The sequence below is a fragment of the Pleurodeles waltl genome, chromosome 7 (assembly GCF_031143425.1).
Source record: "Pleurodeles waltl isolate 20211129_DDA chromosome 7, aPleWal1.hap1.20221129, whole genome shotgun sequence".
Lineage (NCBI taxonomy): Eukaryota > Metazoa > Chordata > Amphibia > Caudata > Salamandridae > Pleurodeles > Pleurodeles waltl.
In genome coordinates this window covers 957,764,151-957,782,607 of record NC_090446.1, presented here as the reverse complement: position 1 = coordinate 957,782,607, position 18,457 = coordinate 957,764,151, and the positions used below count along the sequence as shown (strand labels likewise).

At 47.7% G+C, this 18,457-nt stretch overlaps 1 protein-coding gene across 3 annotated transcripts in view; it reads left to right on the top strand.

Annotated features, from left to right (window-relative positions):
• Positions 1-18,457, top strand: part of CYTH1 (cytohesin 1) — a 670,960-nt gene that overhangs the window by 261,872 nt on the left and 390,631 nt on the right. For all 3 annotated transcript variants that reach the window (XM_069199671.1, XM_069199670.1, XM_069199672.1), the window contains exons 4-5: positions 9,744-9,810; positions 12,721-12,839. In XM_069199671.1, coding sequence (XP_069055772.1) covers positions 9,744-9,810; positions 12,721-12,839 — 186 coding nt within the window. The remainder of the gene's footprint in view (positions 1-9,743; positions 9,811-12,720; positions 12,840-18,457) is intronic.

The window sequence follows — 18,457 nt, the reverse complement described above, 5'->3', positions numbered from 1 at the left end:
AAAAGAGTCTGCCCCGCTCCGGCCCAAAAGAGTCTGTCCCGCTCCGGCCCAAAAGAGTCTGTCCCGCTCCGGCCCAAAAGAGTCTGTCCGCTCCGGCCCAAAAGAGTCTGTCCCGCTCCGGCCCAAAAGAGTCTGTCCCGCTCCGGCCCAAAAGAGTCTGTCCCGCTCCGGCCCAAAAGAGTCTGTCCCGCTCCGGCCCAAAAGAGTCTGTCCCGCTCCGGCCCAAAAGAGCCTGTCCCGCTCCGGCCCAAAAGAGCCTGTCCCGCTCCGGCCCAAAAGAGCCTGTCCCGCTCCGGCCCAAAAGAGCCTGTCCCGCTCCGGCCCAAAAGAGCCTGTCCCGCTCCGGCCCAAAAGAGCCTGCCCCGCTCCGGCCCAAAGAGCCTGCCCCGCTCCGGCCCAAAAGAGTCTCCCCAAAGAGCCTGCCCCGCTCCGGCCCAAAAGAGTCTGCCCAAAGAGCCTGCCCCGCTCCGTCCCAAAAGAGTCTGCCCCGCTCCGGCCCAAAAGAGTCTGCCCCGCTCCGGCCCAAAAGAGTCTGCCCCGCTCCGGCCCAAAAGAGTCTGCCCCGCTCCGGCCCAAAAGAGTCTGCCCCGCTCCGGCCCAAAAGAGCCTGCCCCGCTCCGGCCCAAAAGAGTCTGCCCCGCTCCGGCCCAAAAGAGTCTGCCCCGCTCCGGCCCAAAAGAGCCTGCCCCGCTCCGGCCCAAAAGAGCCTGCCCCGCTCCGGCCCAAAAGAGCCTGCCCCGCTCCGGCCCAAAAGAGCCTGCCCCGCTCCGGCCCAAAAGAGCCTGCCCCGCTCCGGCCCAAAAGAGCCTGCCCCGCTCCGGCCCAAAAGAGCCTGCCCCGCTCCGGCCCAAAAGAGCCTGCCCCGCTCCGGCCCAAAAGAGCCTGCCCCGCTCCGGCCCAAAAGAGCCTGCCCCGCTCCGGCCCAAAAGAGCCTGCCCCGCTCCGGCCCAAAAGAGCCTGCCCCGCTCCGGCCCAAAAGAGCCTGCCCCGCTCCGGCCCCGCTCCGGCCCAAAAGAGTCTGCCTAAAGAGCCTGCCCCGCTCCGGCCCAAAAGAGTCTGCCCCGCTCCGGCCCAAAAGAGCCTGCCCCGCTCCGGCCCAAAAGAGCCTGCCCCGCTCCGGCCCAAAAGAGCCTGCCCCGCTCCGGCCCAAAAGAGTCTGCCTAAAGAGCCTGCCCCGCTCCGGCCCAAAAGAGTCTGCCCCGCTCCGGCCCAAAAGAGTCTGCCCCGCTCCGGCCCAAAAGAGCCTGCCCCGCTCCGGCCCAAAAGAGCCTGCCCCGCTCCGGCCCAAAAGAGCCTGCCCCGCTCCGGCCCAAAAGAGCCTGCCCCGCTCCGGCCCAAAAGAGCCTGCCCCGCTCCGGCCCAAAAGAGCCTGCCCCGCTCCAGCCCAAAAGAGGCTGCCTAAAGAGCCTGCCCCGCTCCGGCCCAAAAGAGTCTGCCCGCTCCGGCCCAAAAGAGTCTGCCCCGCTCCGGCCCAAAAGAGTCTGCCCCGCTCCGGCCCAAAAGAGTCTGCCCCGCTCCGGCCCCAAAGAGCCTGCCCCGCTCCGGCCCAAAAGAGCCTGCCCCGCTCCGGCCCAAAAGAGCCTGCCCCGCTCCGGCCCAAAAGAGCCTGCCCCGCTCCGGCCCAAAAGAGCCTGCCCCGCTCCGGCCCAAAAGAGCCTGCCCCGCTCCGGCCCAAAAGAGCCTGCCCCGCTCCGGCCCAAAAGAGCCTGCCCCGCTCCGGCCCAAAAGAGCCTGCCCCGCTCCGGCCCAAAAGAGCCTGCCCCGCTCCGGCCCAAAAGAGCCTGCCCCGCTCCGGCCCAAAAGAGCCTGCCCCGCTCCGGCCCAAAAGAGCCTGCCCCGCTCCGGCCCAAAAGAGGCTGCCTAAAGAGCCTGCCCCGCTCTGGCCCAAAAGAGTCTGCCCCGCTCCGGCCCAAAGGAGTCTGCCCCGCTCCGGCCCAAAAGAGTCTGCCCCGCTCCGGCCCAAAAGAGTCTGCCCCGCTCCGGCCCAAAAGAGTCTGCCCCGCTCCGGCCCAAAAGAGTCTGCCCCGCTCCGGCCCAAAAGAGCCTGCCCCGCTCCAGCCCAAAAGAGGCTGCCTAAAGAGCCTGCCCCGCTCCGGCCCAAAAGAGTCTGCCCCGCTCCGGCCCAAAAGAGTCTGCCCCGCTCCGGCCCAAAAGAGTCTGCCCCGCTCCGGCCCAAAAGAGTCTGCCCCGCTCCGGCCCAAAAGAGTCTGCCCCGCTCCGGCCCAACAGAGTCTGCCCCGCTCCGGCCCAACAGAGTCTGCCCCGCTCCGGCCCAAAAGAGTCTGCCCCGCTCCGGCCCAAAAGAGTCTGCCCCGCTCCGGCCCAAAAGAGTCTGCCCCGCTCCGGCCCAAAAGAGTCTGCCCCGCTCCGGCCCAAAAGAGTCTGCCCCGCTCCGGCCCAAAAGAGCCTGCCCCGCTCCGGCCCAAAACATTCTGCACACTCTAATCCAGAACAATCCGCCACACTCTAGTCCAGAACAGTCTGCCCCACTCCAGTCCAATCCACCTCACCCAAATCCACTCTACTACACCCCAATTCACTCCACTCCAATCCACCCCGCACCAGCCCAAGCCACCCAATCCAGCCCAGATTAGTCTACTCCACTCCAATCTAATTCACCTCAGGTCACACCAATCCAGTCCACCACAATCCATCCCATTCCACTTCAATCCAGTTCACCACAATCCATCCCATTCCACTTCAGTCCAGTCACCCACCCCACTCCAGTCCAGTCCAGTCACCCCACTCCACTCCAATCCAACCCTCTCCAGTCCAATCCACCCCAGTCCATTCCAATCCACCCCAGTCCATTCCACCCCACTCCAGTCCAACCCACCCTATTCCACTCCAACCCACCTCACTCCAGTCCAGCCCAACCCACTGACTCAAATCCATTCCACCATATTCCAGTCCAGTACACCCCACCCCACTCCAATCCACTGCAACCCAATCCACCCACCCCACTCCTATCCATTCCACTGCAATCCAATTGCAATTAATTGTAATCTATCTGACTCCAGTCCACCTTAATCCACCCCACTCCAGTCCACCCAAACTATCCTAATCCAACCCATTCCAGTTCATCCCACTCCAATCCAATCCACCCCACTCCAGTCCAGTCCAGTCCACCCCCCACCAATCCAATTCACCTCACTCCAGTCCACCCCCTCCAGTCCAATCCACCTAATCTAATCCACCCCACTACAGTCCACCCCACCTCAGTCCAATCCACCTCAGTCCACTCCACCCCAAACTACCCCAATCCATTCCACTCCAATCCAACCCACACCAATCCAGTACACCCATCCCACTGAGTCCAATCCAACCCACCCTACTCCAGTCCAGTCCAACCCACCCTGTTCCAGTCCAACCCACCACAGTCCAGTTCAGTCTAGCCCACCCACTCAACTACATTCCACCCCCTTCCAGTCCAATCCACCCCACTCCAATCCACTGCGACCCAACTCACACACCCCTAGCCAATCCATTCCACCTTAATCCAGCTCACTCCAGTCCTCCTTAATCCACCCCACTCTAATCCAATCTGCCCCACGCCAAACTAACTCAATCCAACCCACTCCACCCCACAGCAATCCAAATCACCCTACTTCAATCCAACCCACTCTAAAAAGTCCACTTCACTCCATCACAATCCAATCCAGTACACCCCACTCCAATCCAGTACACCCCACTCCATTTTAATACACTCAATCCAATTCACCCCACCCAACCCAATCAACCCCACTACAATACTGTCAGCCCCACTCCAATCCACCCCACCCAAGTCCACCCCGATCCAGTCTACCCCATCAAATCCACCCCAATTCAATCCACACCAGTAAAATCCACCATCTTCAGTCCAGTCCACCCCACTCCAATCTAGTAAATGCACTCCACCCCATTCCAGTCCAGTAAGTCCAGTCCACCCCACTCCAATCCACCCCAGTCCTATCACTCCAGGTCAGTCCACCCACCCTCATCTAATCTTATCCACCCAATCCAATCTACCCCACCCCAACCCACCAAAGTCCAGTCTGCCCCATTTCAATCCACCCCACTCCCATCCAGTCTATTCCAATCAGATCCACCCAGTCCAATCCTCTCACCCCACCCTGCTCCAGTCCAATCCACCCCACTCCAATCAGCACATCCATGCCACCCCATTCTACTCCAGTAAATCCAGTCCACCCCACTCTAATCCTCCCCACTCCATTTCAGTCTAATCCACCCCACCCCACACCACCCAACTCCAATTCACCCCACTTCAAACCACCCCACTCCAATAAACAACTCCAATCCACCCCACCCAAGTCCTATCACTCCAGTTCTATTCACCCACCCCAATCTAACCTTTTCCACCCACTCCAATCCACCCCACTCCAGTCCACCACACACCATTTCAATCCATCCGACTCGAATCCACCCCAGTCTACTCAATCCACCAAACTCTACCCCAATCCAATCCATCCTCCTCTACTCCAATTCAATCCAGTCCACTACCTCAACTACCTCAACTACTCCAACCCACTCCACCCTATTCCATCCCACTCCACTCTACACCACTGCACTCTACGACACTCTCTACCACTGAACTCTATTCCCCTCTACTCAGCTCTACAACACTGTACTCCAACAAATCCACTCTGACACTACTCCCCCACTCAACTCTGACAGTCCACTTTCAGCCATGCCGAACTGCAGCTACACTAGTGTATAACATGGCAAAAACACATTGCCAAGCCAATAACTCTGGCATAGGCGGGACCTCTTGGCTTTGCCAATGCTTGTTTTTAACCTGCAACCCTAGTGGTATAATATTGGATTGGAGGTACTTAGTTAGCAAACGTCCATGCAATCTCGTTTTTATCAATTCCTTTTCTAATTTCTTAAGTTTATTCAACTTCTCATTGAGAGTGGAATCAACCGACGGGATAGTGGTGTTTAAATAAAAAATAAAAAATAAAAATCCTGCTGGCGCTGGCCACATATAAGTTTGTTTAAATAGTCCTCACTGTAAGAGACAGTGTATTTGTCTGACATATCTCCGTGTATGACAAATATTTTAAGTGTTGGAACAAATATTCAACAACAATACAGTACCATATAGTAACAAACCCTCGCGGGTACCTGTTCTTGACATTACAATCTAAAGTGGTGACCCAGTACATTTCAGGACCTGGGTTACGTTTAGTACATTAAACAAAATAGTCTTGTTGGTGACAGAAGCAGTTCAAGAAAACCAGTATTTCTTAAGCTAAACCATATTTCTGCGCATGCAACAACCTCGAATGATATGTACATAGAGATTTTCATGTACATTCAGTACAATACATGCTTTGTGCAGTATTTTACTTCCTGGCTGTGTGTTTTCTTTTTTCTTCTTTCTTTCATATGTTGAGTTATGCTTTTGGTTTACCTTAAGAAATAGTGGTTTTCCTGAATTGCTTATGTGACCGACAGGACTATTTTGTTGAATGTACTAAATGTTACAATGTTACGTTGGTCCTGAGGTTTACTGGGTCACCCCATTAGATTGTAATGGTTCACCAGAATTTAAGCAGAAGGAGTGCGGTGATGGCATTATGTGTTGTAGTAGTGAACAGAAACGTTTTTTTTTTAACCCTGTGTCTTTGGAGTGAGGCCTACTGGCTCACTCACATTCTTAAAAGTTCTGCTGTTCTGTGCATAACTCACCCTTGGCCTGCATCAGATAGATGTGTAGTGCTGCATAGTGCAGGAGTAGTGACTCTGTTAGTTGTGTGAGTGCCTAGGAAGGGTAAAGTACTAAGATGGAACATGCTGTGCAGTACATGTGTGGTCAGTATATGTACTGGGTGTATGTATGTCTTAGATGAATACATTACTTGAGAGACGTAGTGCTGTGCAGTGGGTGCTCCGAGACGGCATGTGCTGAGTGTATGTGTGCTTGCATGAAGTACAATACATGAAGGGTGAGGAGTTGTGCAGCACAAATAGTGAGGTTGTGGGCTGGCAGTGGGTGTGTTTTGAAACAACACACCGTGGTTAAAGATAAAAAAAAGCTTTATTGCTGAACAGCGTGCACAAACTGAGCGTGTGTGCTGAATGTGTGTGTACATGTGAGGGTACAATGCATAGAGACATTAGTGCTGAATAGAAAGTGTGCTATGAATGCACAGTGAGTGGGTGTCCCTGCAGTGTTACATTGTATGTAGAACCCTGGGTTCCTTTTTGGAAAGCCCAGGCCTTCCTGGTAAAGACACGAGGAAGAGGGTAATATCCTGAGACAGATTTGTGTATTGCTGCATTCCTGTGAGCTGGGTGGGGACACACTAGAGGGATTTGCATCTTAAAAGACTGCTCCTTGATACTGTGCTAGATCACAAGGAAGGGGTCTAGACAGATCCCAGAAAGGGAGATGGGGTTTTTAAGAGAATCATAAAGAGTAGGGCTGGGGATCTGGGAGTGATGTACATATGACTGTGGCTGACATCCAAGTTTAAAGGTCTCTCCCATGAACTATGTTGTGGACAATCTTCTTCGGAGTCCTGCCTGCTGTAACAGACCTCTTTCATGAAGGAAGATGAAAAGGGAAAGTGCTCACTTTAAAAGAAGGAAAATCCACAACATAAAACTTCAAAGAACCAGACCCTAAATTACATTTGGTGTCTGGAAAAGGACTATAAGAAGTTGAGGTTGAGTCCCCCCAAAAATTGTCATCTGCCAAGCAGCTAGACTGGCTGTGTGAGAAGGGGAAGCTCTTCAAGACTTCTGCCTGTGACTAGGACTGGTGTCACAGGCCTGCTAGTCTCCCTGCTGGGTGATGGCTCCTCACCTAGGACACCAAGATCACCTGCCCTGGAGCCTGGACCGCCATCGCCTGCCTGCCTGCACGCTTGCCAAGATCTGTGTACCTTGTGAGTGAGAGAAGAGCGTTGGAGGGACCAGTGGGTAGCCCTGCACAAATATTACGTGAGTGAGGGGCAAGACTGTGCCCTGATCGGGCTGTTGCCCGTGTGCAGTATTGGCTTTGTGTCCCTTGTATTGCAGGAGAGGACCAAGTTGTTCTCAGCCGTATCGGAAATGCTCAGCATGAAGCACCAAACCACACTGCTGCGGTGACCCCGTATGCCAGAGGGGTCACCGTTGAATTGGGTTTGTGCCAGATGCGCAGGACCTGTGACTGCTGAGATAGCCGACCCCAGGTGCCAGGAGGGACTGTAGTCACATAAGGAGAGTTTGCACCCGTATCATTGCTACTGCTGCAGCCCTGTATGCCAGGAGGGGCTGCTGGTAGTACTTTGGCCTAGAGTTCGGGCCACCACACGGACTGAAGATTAACTGCTGTGACCAGCGGGTCGAGGCCGCACACAGTAATCTGCACCTGGCTAAGTCCCTGAGGTTCACAGAGACGCAGATGAGGAAGGCTCTCCCTATTTGGAGCTCTATTTGAGAGCTGGAAGATCACACCATCACCCTCTCCCCTCTCTGCCAGGGGTAAAAGCAACTTATCTTTTGTGTCCGGCGAGCAGTAACAGCTCCGATCACTGGGAACTGACCTGCAGTCCTGCTCGACAGTAAGGGGCTACTCTGCCGGGTGCTGGCACGTCCATCGCAAGCTGCCCGACTTTACCATACTGAATGATGACTTGGGGTCACCCAAGGAGAGGCCACTCGCTGCACCGCTGAACACCGCCATACCACTGGAGCAGGAAAGTCTGAAAACGGGTCTTTGTGGCCCCGGAGGATTTGCTGCTAATGGTGCTGCTCGCTCTATAGGCACTTTTCACTAAGTTCCTTACAGGTCAGAAGGGAGAACCCTTGAGTACGACCTAATAGTTGGCATTTCCTTGTGCGGCCACAATGTAAAGGTAATAACCCTGAACCCATTACATGAAGAAGGGTGGGACTAGGATTTGCCTGCAACTACTAGAGTCGTAGCCTCAAGGGGGATTGTGTCATTGCATTTGAATGTTGTATCTATTTGTATGTATAGAATTAAAAATAATAGTACTGCAAGTATATGGCTGGACATTGATTTATTGTTTGTATTGTTTGCATTTTGAGTTATGCACAAAAGTAACCTAACTCACAGAGGTGCTGTTACCAATATAAACTACACTAAGTTCACTGAGTATAAACAAGACTCAAAAACACCACAGGCACTGATAAGTGTCTAATAAACATAAGAAGTCCACAAAGGCACAATAAAAGGACAAACCTGTGAGGCATTGTTAAGCCACAAGTAACATTTCAAGTGCATACAATGTAATTCTTGTCTAGCCAACTAGAAATTGCTTATCTTCCTACACACCACCTTTTGATGTGCGGTAGTTGTGCAAGTAATTTGCTGATTTGTCAGTTTGCCGGACCACAGTGGCGGCATAATAGTGCTACTATGGGCCATCGGGTGTGAGTGAGGGTAGTGGCTCCCATGTGCCGAACACTACAGTCTGGGGCCTAGATCTGTTGTTTGTAGCCATACTTAGAGTTCACTTAGCCTACGCGAGATCTTACAAGTGCTCTTCCGTTAAATACCTGTGAAGCAACTAAGTGCCAAATGCTTTGAATATCTTGGAAGTCAAGCTATAACTGATGTATGTAACTACAACAAATTACTAAGAGGCTTTTTGCAACTTTTCTCTGAAAAGTGCTGTGAACTTTGTCTCCCTTTTGGGCTGAGAGCGTTCAGTGAAGCAACCTCTTTCAACATGTCTCCCAAGTGCTGGGTGTGGACTCGGTTCTGAGTGTTTGTCGCTATTATTTTTCCAGTGTAATACTCTCTTATTCTCTCTTTGCATGGTTGTCAGGGTCTGCAGTCTTAAAGCATTGAATCCTTAGGGGCAAGATCTTAGTGGATGGCCATTTCCTACAGTGAGGGGTTCCTTATCTCCGTGATATCCTAGTCTTGGGATTATGTGGCCATAGGCTACTCTCTTTCTGGACCTGTGGACCTCTGTGTTACTGTGATCTCCCTGTTAAGGCCTGTGGTGTGGATATCCTTTTCCCCATGGGGAAGTGAGTTTCAAGTGCAGGCTCTTTGTGCTCTCATATTTCTCAACTTGGACCTTGTTGTGCAGTGACCTACTTGCTAGGACCCTATATGGCTGTTAGCGTGCAGCGTTAAGCGCTCTCTTTGAGAATGTTACCTTTGTGAATGATCGGCCATTTGTCTTTAACCTCATGGTCAATCCCACCTAGACCTGTAGGAGCTCACTGTGAAGTGCTCTCGCGTTGCTCTTGGTATAGCACCGAGTGGGGTCTGTAACTTCCAAGTCTAGGGTCCTGTGGAGCTATGCTCTCCCAGTGTAATATCAGAGGGGACTGCGAGTGGTCAGTGAAGGTCCCTCTGGAGATCTGATCTTCCATAATGCACCCCTGTGGTACTGGTGTTATATTCTCTGTGCTAGGACCCTCCAGTGCTTTAACCCAGAGGATAGTGCCTAATGTAGCTTTTCCTTATTCTACAGAGGTGTAGCTCAGTGTACCACTTTTGGGACTACTTTCACAGTATAAGACCCTTTAGATGACTGACCTCTATGTGCAAGGCTATATGAGCTTCCAGTCTCTGGTATTCCTGAATATGTGGACCATGTTTGTGTTCACAACATTGCAGCAGGGCTGTCAATAGTTTCTGTAGCAGTTTTGAGATGTGTATTTGCGGGGTGGGGCATAGGGGGCAGGCACTTGGGTGGTGATGCGGATTGTGGTGCTTAGAAGAAGAAGAATAAAAGAAACTGAACTTTTGTCTTAATTTTTTGCAGGAAAAATATGCAGAGGAACAAACAGGTAGCCATGGGAAGGAAGAAGTTCAACATGGATCCTAAGAAGGTATTGGAGGAGTAGAAGAAGTTGGTGATAGGAAAGAGGATATAGAATGGGAGAGGGTATTTCATGTCAAGAAGAGAGCAGGGGGTTGACTGGAAAAGGTAAAGCAAGAGACATGATTACAGTGGCAGGAAAGAATAGTGAAGTATGACAGGAGACATGGGGGCAGAAACTAATTGGAGAAAAGGCAGAAGAAAGTAAGTCAGCCGTCCAAGAGAGGGTTGGGTTAAGAGTTGCTTGAACAGATAGAACTGGGGCAAGTAAGGGCATAAACACAGGACATACGGAGACTGAGAAAATTAGTTTAGTGTATAGAACAGTTGAGGATTATGGGCAGATTGTTGCAAAGACGGAGTGTTGGAGGGTAGGTCAGAACAGATGTTGGTGGTGCATGTAGGATAAGCGATGAAGACTGTAGAGGGCATAGACGCAGGTAATAAAGAGCAATGATGGCATGCTTGTGAAATGAGTGATGTGCTTTGAAAGGTGACAAAGGGGATAGTAGAGAGTTAGAAAAGGGATGCTTTGGAAGAGGTGCAAGGGACGTATGAGAGCATGGAGTTACAGGAATGTGGGGCCTCTTATATAGACAATTAGTGGCTGTAGTTGGTGTGGTGGGGGCATAAGAGTCCTGCCCTCTACTATTTCCTCATCAGTGGTCCAGGCCTCAAGTATCAAGTTATGCATTTTGCATTGGCACTTATTTTCTTTGTCTTGTGCTGGTATGATTGAAACGTCTGTTATACCCAGTATCTAACCACTTGAGCAAAATTGCATGGCTTTTGCTTGGCTCCTTGCATTACCTTGCCTAACGCCATTGCCTGATGGTTGCCTGCCCATGCTAGGCAATTGCTTGCCCTGTTGGTACAGATTGCATTGAATTGTAATTGCATTTCATTCCCTTTCCCAACTGTTGTCTACACTTGCATAATCATCACATTCCTCCATCTCAGGCATGAACAGCTTATATGCATCCCTAAAAGAGCTGGTTGGACTCCATGTATGCCCTCAAATATCCCTAACTATACTTTTACTTTGCCTATGTAGGACATATCAAGACTGTGCATACTATTAGCAGTGCTGATTGGTACCTTGTCGATGTAGCACTTGGGAATTGATTGTTATTTTATCTGCTGTACCCCTGGACACATTGGTTGCTCAAATGATCTCTAAAACAAATTTTAAACGTGAGCAGAACTGGATCAGAGGCCTAAGATAAATCATGAGAAGTAATGCTTCTTTTTCTGTCCAGATGTGGGTGAGTCTACGTCTTGTGGTCATTATCTCAGAGTTATGATCAAGACCTTAGCAGAAGCCTGGTACAGTCAGCAAAGCTCTGTTAACAGAGACCCAGTCAAGGAAAACTATATTTCATACAGTGATGCCCGATACCACACATAAAGTGTGATGTCTACTGGATCCTGATAAGAGGGGAAATAAATCTTGTTATTGTAGGAGATGGTCATCACGCTTGGTCATTAGTAGGCATAATCAGATGAAGGGGCGTGGACATCCTAGCCAGATTAAGGGCCTGATACACAGTTTGGCAGAAGGGTTACTCTGTGACAGATAGCCTGTCCACCGTATTACAAGGCCATTATAGCCTAGGGCAATTGTAATTCGGCGGACAGGATATCCATCATATTTGTGATGGAGTAATCCGTCTGCCAATCTCAAACTAAGGAACCAAGACTCTTCTAGACTCTGCTTACTGAAGGGCAGTGATTCTAAATAGAGGCAGCGAAGCAGAATAGGTGTTTTCAGCTAGAGAGCAACCTGCCATGCAGAGCACTCATTCCCTTGCTGACAGACCAAAACTTGCAGTTACACTGGTACCTGGTCGATCAGTGGTTATAGGTGGAAGAAGGAAAATGTTCCAGCCAAACATACTTCACCAGAGCCTCTTATCGCCATTCCAGAGGAGTCTCAGTATTTTCCAGATAAGATCAATTCATATCAGTGACCTCCCAAGAGCCTCCATCCTTTTTTCCTCTTGGTTGCCGCGCCTCGTGTTAAACTGTTGATCAGACTTGCAGAGCTGAGTCTGGCAGGGGAGTGTCAATAGCAGTGAGCGACTCCTGAACACAAAGCCTAAGCATGTGTGCCCCAGGTATGGCCCATATAAGTACATAGCAGGCTACTGCTAGTCACTAACCTTTAAAGTGATACATGAAGCTGTGAAAGTCTTACATCCCATCAGTCTGTGTCTTTACTCTTCTGAAAGTCCCCCCAGTCTCATCCAGGTGACCTGCCATCTGCTTGGTAACTTAATAAAGCAGAGTTCCCACCGGCACCAATGCACAGACTCTGCTTTCTGACTACTTTGCCCAAAAGTGAAACATAAATGCGTACAATAGGCATGGAGGAATGTGTAGCAAGGGCCCAAAAGAAACTAGGTCCCTTTGCTTTTGTGAACAAACACAAGTGGTGCATGAAAATTGACCGTAATGGTAATTTCCCCAAATTGTATACAAAAAGGAGAGCACTCAAAATGGGCTCATAAATTAGGTCACATATGCAGTATAATAAGATAGAGGCAGTATCATCGAGTATAGTTCAAAATAGAGACCATTCAACATACAAGAGTCCTCAGAGTTGCTTGGCAGATGCAGAATAGCTAATCAAGGAGTTATCTTCAAGGGTCTGGTAGGGACAACTCTGGTCTTTGCAAGCCTTCTTCACCATTACCACCTTTAAACTCATGAAGAATAAACAGGTGATCGAAGCAGATGCCTGCCTTCTAAGAGACTCTTAGCTTTGCCTCTTCCCCCTCCACATTCCTTTCAGTGCATTTGGTTAAAATGGCCGATAGAGCATTCTGTCGTTTTTCTGAGAGAGCCTCCTGCACAAACTGAAATCCTCAAACATAGCAGATGTGGACATTACTGTTTATGCTTCCATTTCTCTTCCCAGGGTATCCAGTTCCTGATTGAGAATGACCTGCTAAAGAAGACATGTGAGGACATTGCACAGTTTCTTTACAAAGGAGAAGGTCTGAACAAGACAGCTATCGGAGATTACCTGGGAGAGAGGTACAAACTGGATAATGATTCTAAGGATACCAGGTTTAGTGGTGCTTGCTCCTCAGGCATCATTTATGAGTGATGGGTGATGGACCCAAAGAAACTGAACCTTTCCTCTACTCTGGCTACTCATTGTAATGTTTATCCTGTTTGACTATATTTTTGTGTTTTGGCATAAAAGCACTTTAGTTCCGGGAAGTAGTCTGTTGGTAAAATAATTTCCAAAGGGCCCTACTCTGGCTTGGCCTTGGAACACCATTAGCCCCCTCCCCCCCTTGTATTTGGTAACAGGTGCAAGGCCGGTAACGGATGATATTGCATTATGCCCTGTGATGTATTGGCTACATTTGTATAGAAATTGCCATAGGGAAGTATACCTAAGATCTATAATAAGGTAGGCATGGAGGCGAAGCTACCTAATAACCCTTGGGCTCTATATTTTGACCAGCAGTTCTGGGGTACAAATATCTATGAAATTACCTTGTGACAATCAGCCCCATGCTGCTTTACTAATCAAGGATGCATACTGGTCCATCAGATACAGGTCTATTGACACGACTGCAGAGACTTCACAGTTGGCTGCTAGGTACCTCTTAGTAAAATATTCACTTGGGTTAGAAAGCTATCTTGATTGCATCCAACATGAGGCATGCCACATTCTATACTTCAATTTTAGATTTGTCTTTTCCCACTTGAGTATATATGTCACTAGCAAGCTCTGTCACTTTGACTTTGGGGCCCGCAATACTTTATTGCACTTTATGCCATTTTACACAAAGACCAGAGCCTTGCGCCATAAGTGTCTAGTACTTCTATTTTATTCTCTGTATTAACTTGTACTGGTGCACTTGCACTTTGCGACAGAACTGGTAATTCGTTAAGATTAATATATTTATAAAGTTATATTAAGACTGTGTGGGTTACTTCGAGAACAGTTTTGGACATCAGACTAGTGCTGTGATCATGGCGAGCGCGATCTGTTGCACTTTAGGCTATCTTGCATAGAAGCTATAGCCCTGTATTAATTAGTGAGCAGCTGTATTGATGTATTTCCTTGCATCAACCTTCTCTTATGCGCTTCCACCCTGTTGTAGAACTGATACGTTCACAATATTCTTGTAGCCACAAATCCATATCTTGGCTGTGCGGCCTTTCATGACAAGATACATTTTAGTCATTAGATTTGCTTTGTGCTTTGCTAACAATGCCTTGTTTACTGACTACTATCATTCCACCTTATAGAATTTGCTCTTGTAGTAATGTTTTTTCTTAACCATGAATTTGGGCTGGCAGTGGGGGACGTAAACCCTTTATATTTTTTATCTCTGTATGTTCAATTGTTATGACATGTTTCTGAAAACAATAAAGATGACTGATTAACAAGAAAATAAACCACAGATAGGAAGATAGAAGATTAGTAGTTGACAGATAATTGCAAAGAATGGTTTCTTTGTTGAAGATCACTATACAATAGACATTGGTATAAGCATAGCTCAGTGATCCTTTTTTGTGTAAGTGGAGTCTGCCATATTGTAATATCAAGCTTCTTCCTTGCAAAGACTGCTGAAGCAATTCTCCTTTTGTCTATTTGTGTTCCTGTGATTGAATTGTTCAAGCTGCCTTAATATGATAGTAGGTGACAAGTTGCAGGGCTAATAGGAAGGGTTCACTGGTCAACAAGAGTTTCTGACAATTATTCGGGCCAACTTGAGCCACTGACAGCTGCTTATATTATTTTCCTTTTTCTCCAGGATGGTGGTTCACTGCAATCTAACATCAGTTCTTATAGTTACCACCAAGTCATTGGAAGATAGTCACCCGTGTGATGTGGAGAGCGGGTAAACATGCACTGCAATCGAAATAACTTTGTGAAGATAAAATGAGAGCCACGGTCATTGATCCCCAATTTGCTTTCCAAGACCTTCCCCTCACATCATACTGACCTTTTGAAAGATATGCCTTGTACCAAACGTTTACAAATGTATTGCCCTTTGCATGTGGCAAGTTCAGCGAGACCCTTTACTTCTGTTCGACCTTTGAAGCCAGATTTATAATAGAGAGTCCCGAGTGCTTTCAATATGTGCCTGTGCTTTGGAACATGCTGCTATGCATAGCAACTTTAGAATCCTTCAGTTTCCTATGCAGAAAAGGCCAAATGCTAGAGAAAATGTCTTTTATGATATTGCACGTTCAAAATGTATAGGAGAACCCAAACTCATTATTTATTCTTGCATAGTTGAACTGTAATATATCTAAAATACATTATTTCTGTACCTCTTGCTTCCATTAGAATCGTTATTGTATTTTAATATAACTGTCACATTTCATCTACAATGGTGGTCTTGCAATAAGCTCACATACCAAAGATTTGTGTAAGATGCCATGGGCCTAGCGAGCCATAATCGCTCATGATGACTTTCAAAATTTGTGGTATTGTTGGCATTACCCTGGTCCTGAGCACCAGTTTTATCCAGAATGGAGTCAAAGTGAGATTGCACTCAACTCGCTTTGCGTCATTCCGAGGTCCAAATTCCACCAACAGTTTTGAGTTGAGGAAAAGTAACCAGCCATGGAAGTGTTTGGAGCAAAGTTGAACCCTACAGTGAAATTGCTGACCATGGACAATCAGCCCCTGTGCTGCTTTATTAGTCGAATATGCATACTGGTCCATCAAGTGCAAGTTTATTGACACAATCACAGAGACTTCACAGTTGGCTGCCAGTTACTGGTAGTATAGTACCCGTTTTTAGAAAGCCATGTTCTCAGACATTTACATTGTAAAATTTTCCTAAAACTCTACATTACTTCCCGATGGAAGAGTACCTGGATGAGGAGAAAAATGGATCGCGTGACTACTACTGACCACCTTTTCTACCTCTTGAGCTTACCAGTCTTTACCAACGTATGCGTTATAACCTCCAAAAAGGTTTAATATAATCCAAAAGGGTGTTACCGCTCCTGTGCTGCAGAATCAGTAGCAGGTACCACATTTACCAATGAAATGATTAGGGACCAAATAATTGTAAATGTACAAAGTAAAAAATAGACAGGAGCAGTTGCAGGTAATGGGGAATCCTAAACTACAAGATGCCATTACTACTGCAAATGCATTTGAGCAGTCAGAGAAACTGATTAAATCTGTCCTGGAAAATAGTCCAAAATCTGGTAATGTGGTAGAGGAAGTGTGTGTTGTTGGTGAGAATTCTGGGCACACAATTAGACAAGCAGGAAGGAAATATGACAAAACAGTTATCTGTTTTAGGTGTGGCAGTGTTAACCATTTAGCTTCTTTGTCTCAGTGTCCAGCCTTTGGGAAAGAGTGCAGCAAATGTGGACGTATGGGTATTTTTGGGTGTGTGTGCAATAATGACATATCCATCCAAGGGAAAGATGGCATGTGTGAGAGATGTGTCTAGTGTGAAATGTGTTTGTGGTGGTGAGGCAAGCTCTTAGAATGAAAAAGGGATAGTGTTATTTATGGATGCCATTAAGGAAATGGAGGATAAGAATGAGGTTAAAAAAAAACAAAAACCTTCCAAATGCACAGTTCAAATTCTTAATAAGGAATTGGAACTTATGATTGATTGAGGGTCCCAATGGACAATAACTACTAAGCAATATTTTGTATAAAAGTTTGGTGTTGTCACGGCACTAGGGGCCTCATTTTGAGTTAGGCGGGTGGCAGGGCCTGCCTGCCAAGTTCTTTAGGATGGAAAACCACCATTCCGGTTTTCCGCCTCTGGTCTTATTATGAGTATCTCGCTGGGCCAGCAGGAAACAGGCCACAACATTGACACAGGCTCGTAATTGAGCCGGCAGCAATGTTGTGGTGTGTCGGGTGCGATAGCACCCGTCGTGCTTTTCACTGCCTGAAATGAAAAGCGGGACGGGGCTGTGCAGAGGCCCCCATGGGCTGCTGATACAGCTGCAAGGAGCGTTAACACAGCCATTACCATTAGAAGACATGCATGGCTGCGCTCCTCTGGTTTTAAACCAGAAATCCAACAGGCTGTGTTAAACATGCCTTTTGATAAAAAGCACCTATTTGGCCCAGAAGTGGACACTACAAAAGAGAAATTATGAAAAGACTCTGATACAGCAAAGGCAATAGGTGCTCTGTATACTACACCATATAGGGGGTCATTTCGTAAGCCTCAGTTTCAAGGAGGTTTTAGAGCACAATCCGCCTAGGCTTCCACCTCACAAACAAAACAACCATATCAAACCCAGTACCAGAGAGGTAGGTTTAGAGGAACATACAGAGGCCAATACTCTAGAAATAGAGGTAAATTCCAAACTTCTAAACAGCCAGCAACACAACCAAAGCAGTGACTTCCTTCCCTCCCTTCCACTGCACACAACTCCTGTGGGGAGGAAGACTACAGCAGTTCCACTTGCATTGGCAAAATATCACTACAGACAACTAGGTATTATCAATTATCTGCAATGGCTATTGCCTAGAATTGGTAAACACTCCTCCAAATATTCCACCAAGATATCACAAGTCATCCCCAGAATATACAGTTCTGTTACAACAAGAGGTTCAATCTCTACTACTCAAACAGGCAAAAGAATGAGTTCCACAGTCTCAACAGGAAACAGGGGTATACTCACTATACTTTCTAATTCCCCAAAAAGATGGCACCCTCTGGCCAATATTAGACCTCAGGCCCCTCACCTTTTACATCTTATCAGAACATTTTCACATGGTAACTCTGCAAGATGTTATTCCACTGCTACAAAAACAAGATTTTATGATGGCCATAGACCTCAAAGATGCGTATTTCCACATACCCATCCACTCAACTCACAGAAAATATCTCAGGTTTGTCATACAAGGAAAACACTACCAATTCAAAGTGTTACCTTTCGGCATAATAACAGCTCCAAGGGTGTTCACAAAGTGTCTAGCAGTAGTAGCAGCATATTTAAGAAGACAACACATCCATGGCTTTCTATATCTAGACGATTGGCTAATAAAATCAAACAATTGTACACAATGCCAACAACATACACGTTACGTGATAGAAACTCTGTACACACTAGGATTTTCTATCAACTACCAAAAGTCACACCTTCAGCCAGCACAAGTACAACCGTATTTAGCTGCCATCCTAAATACTCAACTAACTCTAGCGTATCCAAATACACAAAGAATACAAGCTTTCCAAAATCAAATTCCACTTATACAGCCAAATCAACAATACCCTGTAAGATTTATCATGAAGATCTTAGGAATGATGGCATCTTGCATAGCAATAGTCCACCATGCAAGATTAAACATGAGGCCCTTACAACAGTGCCTTGCACAACAATGGTCACAGGCACACGGTCAACTTCAAGATCTAGTGTTGATAGACCACCAGACACATATATCCCTTCAATTGTGGAATCACAGCAACTTAATGAAGGGGCGGTCGTTTCAAGACCCTGTGCCTCAGACCATAATCACAACAGATACATCAATGATTAGTTGGGGAGCTCACCTAAATCACACAGTTCAAGGCCAGTGGGATGTCAAACAGAAACAGCTACACATAAACCACTTAGAGTTATTAGCTGTATTGCCTGCCCTAAAAGCATTTCAACTTCTTCCCAGAAGAATGTTCTTATAAAGACAGACAACA